Here is a 13,510-nt window from a genome sequence, read left to right as displayed (position 1 = left end):
AGGAGGGGTCACATTGGCGGGCAAACTGAGACAATCACCTGAAAACCAAGGGAGAAAAGTGTCTCTGAGCAAGGGGTGCGGCCTACAGCACTAAAAACTGCGAAAACTGAGGAAGAAGAGACTGAGAAGAGGACACCAGACAGCCGTGGTGAGATACAGCTTACAGGACAGATCATCTTTTGTGGGAAGCCCCTTCTTGACGGCTGTGATGATTTGGGCACATTTGGTCTGAAGGAATGCACGTGAATGTCTCACTGTGCTCAAGAGCCCAGCTCAGAGGTACTGCTGGCTCCAGCCTTGGCATCAATTCAATCCAACCAACAGATAGCATGCCTCCTGGTTGTACCAGGAACGGTGGTGACAATAGTCCAAGCTTGCCTTCGGGAGAGGATGTTCTCTAGCCACAGCCTGGGGAGCAGGAAGGCCCTGGGGTGGGCTGGTGGCTTCTCAGAGGACACACGTCACCTCCACTGACCACGATGAGGATGGGGTCATCCCTTCTGATCACAGACCAATGGCAGTGGCTTCTGTATCTCTTCTTGTCCATCTCAGTCTCCTACCCTAAGCCACTTCCAGCTTGGTACCCCAGCCTAGCTTCCCTCTCCAGGGAATCTCAGAGACATCCGGGCAGAGGGTGGGAGATGGGAGGAGGAAAGGGGGCCTAGGTCTGGCTCCTGGCTCTGTCACTTACTAGCTGGGTGGCCCTGGGATCTCTCAGGAGATCTGGGTCTTAGCTCCTCCTCTGTAAAAGGCAATGGTGGGACTGGCTGGCCTGCAAGACCTCTCCCAGCTCTGAGTCCAGGATTCTCTGATCCTGTGTCCTGTGGATACTGCTTCTTGAGGAGATGCAAACCCAGATTTCACCACAACCACAAGTTTGCCAAAACTGACCCTACAAAGGCAAGGCAAGTGCTACCTCTGACTTCTTTCAAGCTCTTAAGACACTTTCTCATGCTGTGTTCTCCTGGAGCCTGGTCTGGAGCCTGAGGGACTTGAGATACTTGTGGTGCCAAGAGGGAAGAGGAGGTGAGGATGAAGACTCACCTAGTTTCCTTCTCTCTCCCAAATATCAGGTCTCAATGCAGACAAGGTTTACTTGTTGGCTTAGAGAAGGAGGGGCCGTGATGGGCGTCTGTGCTATAGTGGCTGCTACATCATACTCATCTCCGGTGTCTCGCAGAGAAAACCATAAGGCATTAGGGGACAGCAATGCATCTTGGTCTAAGAGACTGTTCAATGGGCAGCATCTGGGAAAGGGAACCCTCCACTTTAGAGTGTATGACAGAGGAGAAGAAAGCCTACAGAATGTGACAGGAAGTCTGGATTTTAGGGGAGCAGATCACAAAGCAATGGCTGAAAGAATATATTGAATCACTTTGGCCTAAAATTCCAGAGGGGAAGCCGGCTAAGGAGAGGTGGTTTGTTTTGGCAATGAAGTTCTGAAGACATAAAGAGAAACAATTTCAATGAGGAGGAAAGGGAAGAGCTACCAGGAGACAGACACACAGGAAGTTCTTTACCCAACCTCGGTTTTAAAAAGACAATGATGGAAGACGAAAACAAAGGCAAGTAATGGATGGTGAACTCAAACGTGTTGCATGGTCCTCCAAGACCTGTGTCAGAAGTGCTAACACTCAGAATGGGCAGAGGCTGGGAAGGAAGACGAAGGACTACTATGTTTGGCCACATCTCTGGACTGGAAAAGACAAAGAGGGTTAAGAGAGAGGGAGATGGCATGAAAGTGTCTACTGCCCTCCCTGACTCCCAGCACACAAACCATATTGTAGGGTCATGAAGGGATCAGCGATCTGATTATAACCCATTTGAAAGACTGTGGGGAATGGCCCAGGATGGAAGAAGGGACATATGGGAAGGGAACAGAGTCTGATCATTAAACCTGTGTGCTGGGTTTCGATTCCTGGCCACACTGCAGAATTCACTCTTTGAGGGGGCAGCTACGTGGCGCAGTGCATAGAGCACCCACCCTGAATTCAAATCCTGCCTCAGACCAAACACTTGACGCTTACTAGCTGTGTGACCCTGGGCAAGTCACTTAACCCCAAGTGCCTTAAAAAGAATTCACTCTTTGACTGGATGATTGGGGAAGAGGTGAGGAGGGGCTCATAAAAGACTGACGTGGCTTCATTCAGAATAGGCTGTGCCAGAACTCTGACGGGGTTACAGATCAGGAGAATGCTACTGATGTCAGTTCCTCAGCTAGATTTTAGAAAGGCCTTTGCCAAAAGTCTCTCGTGCTAGTACTTGTGAAGACATGTGGGTCAAATGAGTGTAGCTGGGCAAATTCAGAACGGGTTGAAAGGTGGAATCCACTCCAGGTAAAGGACCCCAGGGATCTGTGTTTGGCCCTGGGCCATTTACTGTTCTGATCAATGGCTCAGAAAAAGGAACGGACAGTGGATCTCATACAATGGATGGAGGATCCAGCAAGGTCTGGACAATCGAGAACCTGGGCCAAATCTAATGACATTGAACTAACAGAAAGGTAAAGCCTTGCATTTGTGTTCAAAGAGGCAAAGCCCACAAAGAACACGTGGGTGAGGTCTGGCTAGAGAGCAGTCTTCAGAAACTCTCTGTGGATTCCGAGGCTTGCAAGCTCACGACGGGTCAAGAGGTGATGTGGCAGGTGAGAGAGGCCCCGTTTCCATGACTACGGTGGAGGGAGGGGGCGAGACTCCTGCTCTACCCTGACCCCTCAAGCACTGTATTCAGGTCTAGGATGGAGAGCGTCCAGAGATGAAAGTGATGAAGATGGCAAAGAACCTTGGAATCACACTGTATGAGAATGCAGTGACGGAAGTGGGCAGGTTAGCCGGAGGAGACCTGGAGGGGGCCAGCAGCCAGCTTCAAGTCCTTGGTCTGTCACATGGGAGCAGAGAGCTAGCAGACTTGTTAGGAGCCAAGGAGACAAAGCAGGTCGGATGTCAGGAAAGCCTGGGTGATGGGGCTATTCCGAAGTGGAATGGGCTGCTTCACAAGGTCGTGGGAGGGCTCTGTGAAAAAGCTCATCAGGGATCCCCAGAGGACCCTCTGGGTCACTGCTGGGAATCTGTGAAAGCCTCTGAACAGAAGAAGGGCTCTGAAGAATCAACAGAGAGACCACCACAGCTCCCTTGCTTACTCCGCCCAGGCTGAATCTAGCATGGCTTTGTCACAAAGGGGTTTCCCATGTACCAGTCTGGCTTTGATGGAAGCTGATACGGGCAAGAGCAGTTAGTCAGTACCTCAGGGACTGCTGGATAACTGGAATTTTCCTTGGGCCCCAGTGTCTTTTTCCACAGTAAGTTTGGCCAGGAAATCTAAGACCTAAGGATGGAGATGGTTGGGATGTGCTCTCTTTCCCAGCATCCCTGAAATGCAGAAAGCTGGGTGGCGGAGACAGCTTAATTGGGCACATCTGGAATATTCCAACAGGCCTTGGTTTCCCTTCTCTGACCAGGGAAGGCTTGGTTCTGGGGTTCATCCTGGGGATGAACACAAATGAGATCGTGGAGCTCAGGTCCGCTACCACAAAGGACAAGCATTCCATGCCCTCAGAGTCCAATCCAGAAAAGCAGCTCCCTCCATGCCTCCTTCATCTCTTCAAGAACACAATCATCACTGAAGCAAACCTAAGGATCATCAGCTGCTCTCCTGCTGACACAGAGGGAGGGTCCCAAGAACTGTCTGCCTAACTGAGGCCGACCTCATGACACTATCACTCCTCGTGGCAGAGGATGGCTGTTTCCTGTTCTCCCAGTGTTTGGAATGAGAAGGCAACAGCTTCCCTTGGGTTTCTCCCGTGGCTGACCCTTACCTTGTACTAGCCACCATGCCTGACTATATCTTGACCTAAAATGTGACTCCACTCCCCGCTTCATCTGTTCATTTCTTTTAAAATAAGGCACACTCTTTCAGAACCACATGAGAGTCACGAGCCACAGGGCTGCAGAATTCTGGAGCTGGACGGGCCTTGGGGCTCAGCCTGGCGACAATCCCCTTTCCCATATCCTCCATGAAGGCTCTGGTCCCATTTGTGCTTGAAGACCTCTAGGGAAAGAGAGCCCACTCCCACCAAGGCCATCCATCCACCCCCACAGGGGGGCCTTCCTCCTCCTTCAGGTTGCTCTGACACCCAGCCTAACTCTGCCTCTTGGGAAGGCCCCCCCTTTGGTTCCTGGTCCTGCTTCTCAGGGATGTCTAATCTCTCTGCCTCTGAGAGCTGGCTTAGGATGAGGACAGGGGCGGGAAGAAGCCCAGGCCCTGGGAGGTTCTGTTCCTAGGGGACACCATTGGTCTGAATGTCATGAGGACATTATGAATGGCCACTGCTACCTTGTATGTACTGCTGAGGGGAGGGGATTCTGCTGATTTATGCGGGGGGTTGGGATCCTGTGTACTAATTATGTATTTTTTAATTAGTAGAAATGACACGCTCGCATAAATCTCCTGCTAGGGTGGGTCTATAAATTACCTAGGGCGTGAGATAAATAATCTGGGTGACTGAGATGTCCCTGGTGCCTAGCGGCAGTGAAGAGTCCAGCACCACAGATGGATCAGAAGCAGGGGGCCCCTGTCCACCCTCTCTTGACAGCAGCCAAGAACCCTCCCACTGCCACATATACCAGACTGTCCCTTCTCATTCGATTTATTCCATGATGTGGATTTACCAAGAGAGTCCCAAGTTGGCTGGGCCAGGCAGCAGACTGCCATGGAGGGGTCTGGCCTGGGGGAGGTCAAGAGCAGGAGGCATTGCCTGCAGGTGTGGTGGTACTTCACACCCTCCTCTCCTGCTGCTCTCCCAATATCTCAGTCTATTCCCCACCCCCTTCTTTCTGCCTGCAGTTCATATTAAAATTAAACTCCAACGAAACTCCCAAATTGTTCAACTTAACTTAAACTTTAAACAAACTTAAAATCCCCTCTGGCTTGGAGAGGTCCCGTGCGTCCAGCTCAGCTGAGTTGGCCGGGCAGAGGGGAGGTGGTGCTGGGTCACCATGCTGGGCACTCATCCATCTCGATCCTCTGTCCCGTCCTCTGGTGCTCGCTTTGCCGCTGCCGCCACCTCTGGCCTCTTGAGGATGGCGCTGTACTTGAGGGTATTGTCCTCAGCCTCCAGAACAACCTCCACCAGGCTGAAGATGGCGATCACCTGCGGCCAGGCAGAGCAAAGGTCAGCCCCAGGGGAGAGCCCGTCCTGAAGGCCACAGCAGGCTAGAGCCAGGGCCTAGGGCCTGACACCTGCCCCTCCACAGGAGTCCTCTGGGGGGCCTGTTTCAGAGGCAGATGGATGGTATAGGAGGCACAAGAGTCAGGAAGCCCTGACTGCAAACCCAGCCATGGACAGGTCACCTCCCCCTCTGTGCCTCAGCCGCCTCTTCTGTAAAACCAGGGGGCTGGGCTCCATGGCCTTTGGGAGGCCGAGGTGCTCTCCCCACCTGCCCCACTTTCTGGCCGGTCTCACCTGATGCACTGCCTTCTGCTGGGGGTTCTCAGGCTCCCAGATGAGGGTGAGCTCTGGTTTCTTCCCCACCTTCCTAAATTGGTAATCCTGCAGTGGCAGGGCCTGCGGGGACACATAATGAGCCCTTTGGATTTCTGGTTGGCTCAGGGGTCCAGCTCCAGCTTCTGGTTCAGGAATCGCCAAGCCCCCTGGAAGCACAACACCCAACCCTGCCCCCCAAGCCTCCCTCTCTGTCTGCACCTCTCCCACTCTCCCAACAAGACCCCAAGCCATCCTTCGTCTGGCAGCTTAGTCAGAGGCAAGCCGACAGGCTGAGGGCAATCACGGTCCTTCCAAACCCAGGCTCCAGGAGAAGGAAGGAGGCCATGGCCACTAGCAGGTGGAGGAATAACCGGAAATGCCCGTCAGAGTCCACTCCCAGTTCATCTGGACAGGTGCTGTGCTACACTGGGGGGGGGGCTCACCTACACCTCGCACCCTGCTGACTTCTACCCACTTCTAGTAACTGGGGCGGGGACAGAAGATGGAAGCCTGCGAGGTATTGCTTGGGGCTAGGATGTCCCAGGCCCTAGGACCACAGGTACAGCTTTCACCTCTCCTCCCACCTGAAGGCCTGGGCTGAGACACAATGTGGAAGTGGGGACCTCGGTTTTCTAGAGCATGGCTTAAGTCCCAGTAAGGGGGCAGCACATCCCAGCAGGCCCCGGAAGGCAGTTTGGCGGCGGATCGGCGGAGTCGACTTGAGGGCTCTGAACAGGAGGTGGCAGGGGAAGGAGACAGCAACACGCACTTCAGATTTTCTATCTGAGGCTTGAGGTGCAGTCAGGTCCTTCCTCAATGCCTCAACAGGTCACGAAGGCAAGACCAGGTTCTGGAAGGTCGTGCCAGCAGAGCACAACATGGGCGGGCCTCACCCCAAGCAGGAAAGGCTGCCAGGCCAGGCCTGGGGAGGAACTAACTAGACGCCTGCAGTCTGAGGACCCTCAGCGAAGCCTGGAGAAGCCAGGTCACAGATCACGCCAGGAGAGGGGGACTGGGACTGGGTCAGTGATGGGAGCCTAGCACCTGCCCTGGGGGAGCCTGGAATGCCAAGCCCAGGACGCTTCCCCCCTCTTAAGAGGCCTCAGAGTGGGCACACAGCGCAAGGCCAGGCCCCAAAGCACACAACATGACCAGCCAAAGGGTGCAGGGAGCTAAGGCGGTCCCAAGCACTGGGGAGGTGCCAGCAGCCATGAGAGCGTGGGGGTCACGCTGCCAAGACAGGGATCCCCAGTAAAGGACACTGTCTCCGGCTGCGGTTTCATTCATTACATGGAAATGCTCTCCAGGCAATTTCCACTTTGATCCTCCATGAGAAGAACATTCCGTTATAGCTCAGTGAAGACCCTTCTGTAGGGGAAGGGTCTGTGAACTGGGGATGGGGTTGGGGAGAAGAGGGCAGAGGAGGAGGGGCTGAGGGAGGGGAAGGGAGAGGAACATGGCCGGGTCTCCGACTCCCATGGAGGTGGCCCACGGGCCTTCTGTCTCTCCCCATCCTCTGCCACGGAGAGCCCCAGTCTCGGCACCAGGATGACACTCCAAAGCTGTCCCTTCTGCTCCTTTCTCTTCCTGTCACTGGTGAGAGGCCTCCCCTTTCCTCTCCTTTCCCAGGGGATCCAGACCCCCGCTCCCCCAGCAGGGCTCTCTCCCCCCAGCCCACAGCCACACTTACGTTACAGTAGACACGCTTCTGCACTCCAAAGCGTAACACCAGCACGTCGAAGGCCTTGTTCAGGACACCCATCACCATGGCCTCTGACTCCAAGGGGCCACTCTCCTGTGGGAGGCAAGGATGCCACGAGGTCACCTGTAGGCCCAAGGGCTCAGGGAAAGGCATCACAGGCACCGCGAGGCCAGGAGGACACTGTGTTTACTGAAGCTAGGGCTGCACCCCAAACTCCAGCCTCTGCTCCCCTTTGAGAGGCAAGTCCAGAGAAAGCTGGGAGCCAGGGCAGTGGGAAGAGTGAGCTCAGTCTGGGGATGAGGGGGGAGGGAGGGAGCGAGAAAGGCTGGAGCCTTGGACTGCCTTACCCTGACCATGACTGCAAAGAAGAGGTTGGTGCTGAGCTCCTGCACCCGTTTGGAGGCCATCCGCTGGTCATTGCAGTGGTCAGCCTGTTTCTGGAGGGCATCTGCATCCAGGTTCAGGGGCTCTCTGGAACCTGGTGAGGAGAGGGGATGGGCCCTTCAGGGGCTGCAGGGTACCTCCCTTTTCCTGCAAGCCCTGAGAAGATGAGGACAGAGGGAAGGGAGAACATGGGCCCTCAGCTCCCTCCATGAAGCACGTCTAGTCCCGGGGGGCCTCACTTTGTGCTGTGGACCACTCCCTCAGCAGGCAGGCTGCAGAAGTTGAGGGACCCCTCCTCAGGACTGCATTCTTAAATACATAAAATAAAACACAGAGGAGCACAGAGGAAAGCACGTAGATGGAAATACTCAGAAAAAACAAGTAACTGTTTCCTCTCTTGCTGTTCGTGGGCCCTCCTTCTGAGCTCTATCCACAAAGCCCACAGAGGGCAGTGGTCTGGTCAGGGCCTTGCAGAGGTTGTCTCTCTGTACAGTGCGGTGGAGTTGGGGTGGTCTCCTCTGGTCTGCCCAGCTCTGGCAGACTGGGACTCCACACCGACTCCCAGGCTGGCTCCCCAGGCCTGGCCAGTGACTGTGATGAGCATAGGCTGCCCCCTGGCCAGACCCGCTTCCCTCAGTCTGGCCCACATGGGCGGCTGCAAGAGGGCCCCAACCTACCAAGCGAGGCCGCAAGAAGCCGGTGCACCAGGACGTCAGCAAAGCGGCGGATGGGCGAGGTGAAATGGGTGTAGAGGGGCACATTGAGGGCATAGTGTCGAAACTGAGCTTCGTCCCGCAGCACACCCGTGCAGAAGTACAAGGCCATCTGGAAGGGAGAGGAAGGTCTCAGGCGGCAGGGAGGGGCCCAGGCCAGCAGGCAGCCTCTGGGGGATGGGGGAGCAGGGAGTAAACCATCTAAGCTGGGGAGAGGGGAAGGGCACGCCAACCACAGAGCAGTCACAAGAACGAGGGCTAGAGGGCAGACCAGTGGCCTTGAATAAGGGGAAGAAGGTCAGGCATTCCAACGGCTGCCCATAGAGAGAGCTTGGCACCCTCCTCCTGTGACCCGCGTGGGTGGCCGGTCACTGCCAAGATGGGGCGGGGAGTGGGCGACAGTGCAGGCAGCATCTGCTTCTAGGGGCGTGGCTCCAACTCTGGCTCTTCACTGTCTCAGATAAATGTCAATGCGATCCTTGGCCTGCCCTTCCTACACTCGTCCCCAACGGCTGGGATACATCTTCTCCGGGGCAGTTTTTGGGGTGATGGGAGACACCAGCTAGCGCTATCAGCCCCAAGGGTGCCCCTACGTTGAGCTGGGGCTGAGAACACAGCACGTAGCCAACAGCCTATGGCAGCCTTCAGCGAGCTGGCTGCTCCCTCCAGCTCAGAGGGAGACTGAGATACCACAGGGCCCACCTGAGCTGCACCTGGGTGGAGCAGCCTGGCTTTCCCAGAAGCCTCCGCTGATCCTGGGAACAGTGATTTCCTGCTGCCCACTGCCTGCTATTCCAGACCCCAGAACAAGACAAAAAGGAGGCCATGAGCTGGGGAATGGGGGGCAGGCGGAGGGGTGGCTAGGTGGCATCATAATGCATAGAGTGCCAGGCCTAGAATTAGGAAGACTCCAGTTTCTGAATTCAAATCTGGCCTCTGACATTTCCTGGGCAAGCCACTTGACCCTGCCTGCCTCAGTTTCCTCATTTGTCAAATGAGCTGGAGAAGGAAATGGCTAACCGCTCTAGTATCTCTGCCAAGTAAGCCCCAGTGGGGTCAGAGAGAGTTGGCCATGACTGAACAACAAGGGGCTATGGACGCTGTGTGAGCAGGTTCTGAATGACGTCAAAGTCGTGCCCGTGGATACACACATGTGCACGCATACACACATGCACACACACGCATGCACATGCCATGCCAAATGGAGCAGCTGGGGCCTAGCTCAGGCAGCGAGGGAGCGCCTCGGCTTCCCAAACCTCCTGCTGGGCAAGGTCCCCAGGAGGCCACAGTGAGCCTGGAGCCTCAGCCTCTGCCCTGACCCAGCCTGGGCTTGGACCTGCCAAACTCCATGGATGAAAAGTGTGGCCAGACAGCCAGCCCCCACTCCTTCCTCCCTGGCACCCCCACGGCAGCCTCATGGGAAGGCTTGCACATCATCCACAGCCATGAGGATTCCACCTGCCCACCAGGGCAGGGCTAGGAGTCTGCCCCCAGCAGCAGGCCGCTCCAAGGAGGCTCAGCTCCCTCCGCCAGATTCCCAGGAAATAACCTACGGTCCCTGGGAGATGACAGAACATTCCCCCAAGTTCTCACAGGGCCTGGGAACACGCATCCTGTTAGGGCTGCTACAGTGTGGGGCTGGAGGGGGCAGGCCTGAAATCCCAGGCTGAGCTGGAGAAATCTCCCATCTCCTGTGCTCTTCACAGCGGTCCCGCCATCATAAGCGAGTGCTCAGTGCCCCCTCCCCAGAGTCTCCTAAGGCTACGATTCCATGGTCCCCAGGGACCTGGAGTAGGCAACAAGCAGCTCATGGGGGGTGGCTGGTGCCCAGAGCTAAGGAGGGGGTGTGCCAGGCCAGGCAGCAGGACGGAGGGACCCCAGGCACTCTCTGGCGACCGCACTCCTCAGCAGAGCCAACAGGGCATGGGGTATCGATTGGCCAAAGCAAACCCAGGCTGCCACCGCTCCCTGGGCTGCCTTCCTTGTCACCCACCTCCCCAGCTGTAAGCTGGGGTGCACTTCTGCCTCTCCCCCCATTCACTGCCAGATGCTCTGGGGACAGGCTCTGGCCAAGGGGCCTCAGCAGGAAGGCGGGAACAGACGTGTTGGTGCACTGAGAGTGTCAAAGGAGAGGGAAACGGGGAAGGACCCACGTATGCAGAGGCACTGGGGTGCCAGAGGCGGTCAGCTCAGGAAGCAGAGAAGGTCAAGAGGGAAGCACAGAGGACACTCGGCTGGCCCACGCTCTAGGTCAAAGCCAGGATGCTGCTGCCCGGCCATCACTGCCCCTACCTCCCCCAACCCTGGAGCAGAGCCAGACCATCAGGTCCCCATCACCAGTCCCTCGGGAGCCTCCCCAAAGCCTCCTCTGCCTCACATCCCTCCTCCTTCCTCCCTCCAGTCCATCATCTGATCACGCCACTCCCCTACTCAGCAAACTCCCGTGGCTCCCCATTACTTCTGAGACCAAAGACAAGCTCCTCTGTCCGGCATCAGAAGCCCTTCACCCCTGGCTCCAACCCCACTTCCCAGGCTAATCTTACACAGCTCCCCTTCACACACCGTTTCTTTTGTTTCCCACCTCTGAGCCTCTGCATAGGCTGTTCCCCATGCTGGGAAGGCACTCCTGCCTCTCCTTCACCTCTCAGTCCCTCGCTTCCTTCAAAGCCAGGCTTTTCCTAGTTGTCTCTTCCCCCGTTGTTACCTCATCGCACCATTTTTGCTTTTTTGTACTTGGTGTCTATATTGATGTGTACATCTCGTTTCCTTGCGCTAGACCCTCGGTCCCTTTGGGAATTCCCTCTGGTCTTGGGAGTACATCCCCCAGTGCCTAGTACAGGGCTTGGCACACAGTGGCCGATTACTAAATACTGCCTGAGGGTAGGTTGACAGCCTGCGTGGCCCCAGGCCTGGCATCCCGGGCACTCGCCCAGCTCTCTCTGAAGAGGCCTCCAACATCTCGGGGAGAGAAGGTGAGCCTCCCCTTGCAGGGAAGCAACGTCTCCCAGAGGTAGCCTCGAACCCCAGGGCAGGCGTCACAGGCACACGACAAGCAGAGCCAGCCTCCCAGCTGGCACCCCCCCCCCCCGGTGGCCTCAGAGTCTTGGGCCCGGGCTTTGAAAGCAGGCCCAGCACCTGAGGTGGGGAGCTGAACGCTGAGGAATCCTCCCTTCTGCAGGAACTCAAGAGCAGGATTAGGTGCGTATGTGATAAGGCGGGTAGGGTGAGGAAACTGGGGACCCCTTGGTGCAGGGGAGACTGTCCTAGGTAACGGCTCCCGTGCTCTCAGGTCTGAAGAAAGCCAGATGGTCCCCTTGGAGGCAGTGTGGGAGGTGGCTCCACTCCGCAGGCATCCCAAGGGTGGCTCTCCACAGAGGGTGGAGGGAGGATTGGCAGGAAGGCGGGAAGGTGGAGCTGGGCTCCAGGCGGTAGTGGAGGGGCAGGGGAAGGAACCGGGCTTGCTTACCTGCATGGGCCTCGAGCACATGTTGGTGAGCACCTCCTTCCAAGCCAAAGAATACATGTCGTCCCCGAACATCTCTGTCAGACTTTTCTAGGAAGGAAGAAAAACAAAACTCTAATACGTTCCAAGTAAAACGCAAGCCAGGGAAGAGGAGGGTGTGCGCGGCCCGGCCAGGGCTCCTCCAGAGAGCAGTGGCCTCTGGCGATGCCAGGCTCTCAGGCCTGCCCTGCTCTGCTCCCGCTGCCTCAGAGCTGTTGGCCTGCGGCCTGATCAAAGCAGTGGCTGCACCCTGGGGGTCAGCGTATGAGGAGCCTGGGCAAGACTACAGAGATCATGTAATCTAATTCTCTCATTTTGAGGTCCAAGATGGGAAACGTCTTGCCAAAGTCACACAGTTGGTTGGGAACAGAATCTTGGCTTCCTAAGTCTGGTCCAGATCTTTTCCCACCAGAGCATACTGCTTCTGGAGGTCCCAGCTGCTTTATGGGCCTGCCCCAAACCCACGTAACCTCTGGTGGGGACAGGGTTTAGCCACGGCTGGCCACGGCAGCCAGAGCCAAAGCCCAGTTGTCCACAGTGGCCCGTGAGCGCCAGCATTGGGTCCCGCTGCTCTCCTTGGCAGCTGCCCCTGGAGCAGCGGCTCTTGCCCTTGGTGTGACCCCTTTGACACAGACGGGAGTCCAGGCCCCCACCTTCACACACACGCACCAAATGAACTTTCTCTTTGGGTGGGGCAGGGCTGAGGCTGTCGGTTTCTGAGTCCCTGGCATGATGCCCCAAAAGTGCTCTTTCAAAGTAATTTCAGCAAAAAAATATAATAACATCTTGAACTGGAAAGCAATACTGGTCAGTGTGTGAAATACTCTTAAGCCCAGGACTCACCCCCCCACCCCTTGCTCACGTACTCCACTGATGGCAGAAGCCGTGTCTGGCACATCCTCAGCACAATCCTGGCTGAGAGGGGGGAGCAGAAGAAGGCGTTTCAAAGCTCACAGTCAGTGAAATCAGAAAGCCCTCCCTGCTCCAGGCAGGGCCCACAGCGTGGACCACCATTCCCTGGGCTGCCCCTGGACCACTGCCTGGAGGGGAGAAAGACCCCAGGGACCACCTTTCTGCCCAGCAATGTAACAGGCACAGCAGCCAGAGCTTTGCCCCAGGGGCCAACAGAAGCCCGGCAGCTGGTCACACAGACTAATTACTTAGAAGAGGAAGCCGCTGGATTGCTTCCTAGCAAGGGCCTCAAGGTATCCTGAGGTGGGGGCAGAACGGACCTTGTGCTCCGGGTCCAAAGTCTCTCTGGGTCTCAGGTCCTGCCACCCTCTCCCTGCCCCCTAGGCTTCTGCCAGGACTGCTGCTTGTGTCGGCCCTGCCCACCTCTCTCCAGCTCTTCCTCATCACAAGCAGAGCCAAGAGCAATGCACAGACCCTTCCTCTTTCAGGAGCACCCAAATCTGCAGCTTGGCAAGATCCGTTAAACCTTGCCAGGATCCTCTGAGGAAAGGTGGGACTGCAGCAATCTAAGTGCCGGGCAGGGCTCGAGCAGCGCAAGGCACTCACATGAAGGGCTCCTGCTGAGCTGAAGTCGATGGTCAGCCCCAGCTGGTCACAGAGCTCCTCGAGGTCACTCAGCAGCTTGCTCTGGGGCGGCGGGTGGCGGCGCAGCAGGGCCCGCTCAGGGAAAGCACAGTAGATGCGATGAGCCACAGCCATGTTGGCCAACAGCATGAATTCCTCCACAAGCCTGCAGAGAAGGCATCCAAGAAGTG

General features: G+C 56.5%; 1 protein-coding gene across 5 annotated transcripts in view; it reads right to left on the bottom strand.

The window, feature by feature from the left end:
• Positions 1 to 4,629: 4,629 nt before the first annotated feature.
• DIS3L2 (DIS3 like 3'-5' exoribonuclease 2) overlaps positions 4,630 to 13,510 on the bottom strand; it is a 358,658-nt gene continuing 349,777 nt past the window's right edge. For all 5 annotated transcript variants that reach the window (XM_020972180.2, XM_078154658.1, XM_020972186.2 and 2 more), the window contains 7 exons: positions 13,302 to 13,485; positions 11,748 to 11,834; positions 8,246 to 8,393; positions 7,532 to 7,662; positions 7,173 to 7,277; positions 5,462 to 5,563; positions 4,630 to 5,149 (listed from right to left, as the gene is read on the bottom strand). In XM_020972180.2, coding sequence (XP_020827839.1) covers positions 5,006 to 5,149; positions 5,462 to 5,563; positions 7,173 to 7,277; positions 7,532 to 7,662; positions 8,246 to 8,393; positions 11,748 to 11,834; positions 13,302 to 13,485 — 901 coding nt within the window. In that variant the 3' untranslated portion in view covers positions 4,630 to 5,005. The remainder of the gene's footprint in view (positions 5,150 to 5,461; positions 5,564 to 7,172; positions 7,278 to 7,531; positions 7,663 to 8,245; positions 8,394 to 11,747; positions 11,835 to 13,301; positions 13,486 to 13,510) is intronic.

Source organism: Phascolarctos cinereus, unplaced genomic scaffold, assembly GCF_003287225.1.
Source record: "Phascolarctos cinereus isolate Bilbo 61053 unplaced genomic scaffold, phaCin_HiC Scaffold_5;HRSCAF=322, whole genome shotgun sequence".
Classification (NCBI taxonomy): Eukaryota; Metazoa; Chordata; class Mammalia; order Diprotodontia; family Phascolarctidae; genus Phascolarctos; species Phascolarctos cinereus.
The sequence above is the reverse complement of the archived record's forward strand: the minus strand, read 5'-3'. Positions and strand labels throughout refer to the sequence as shown.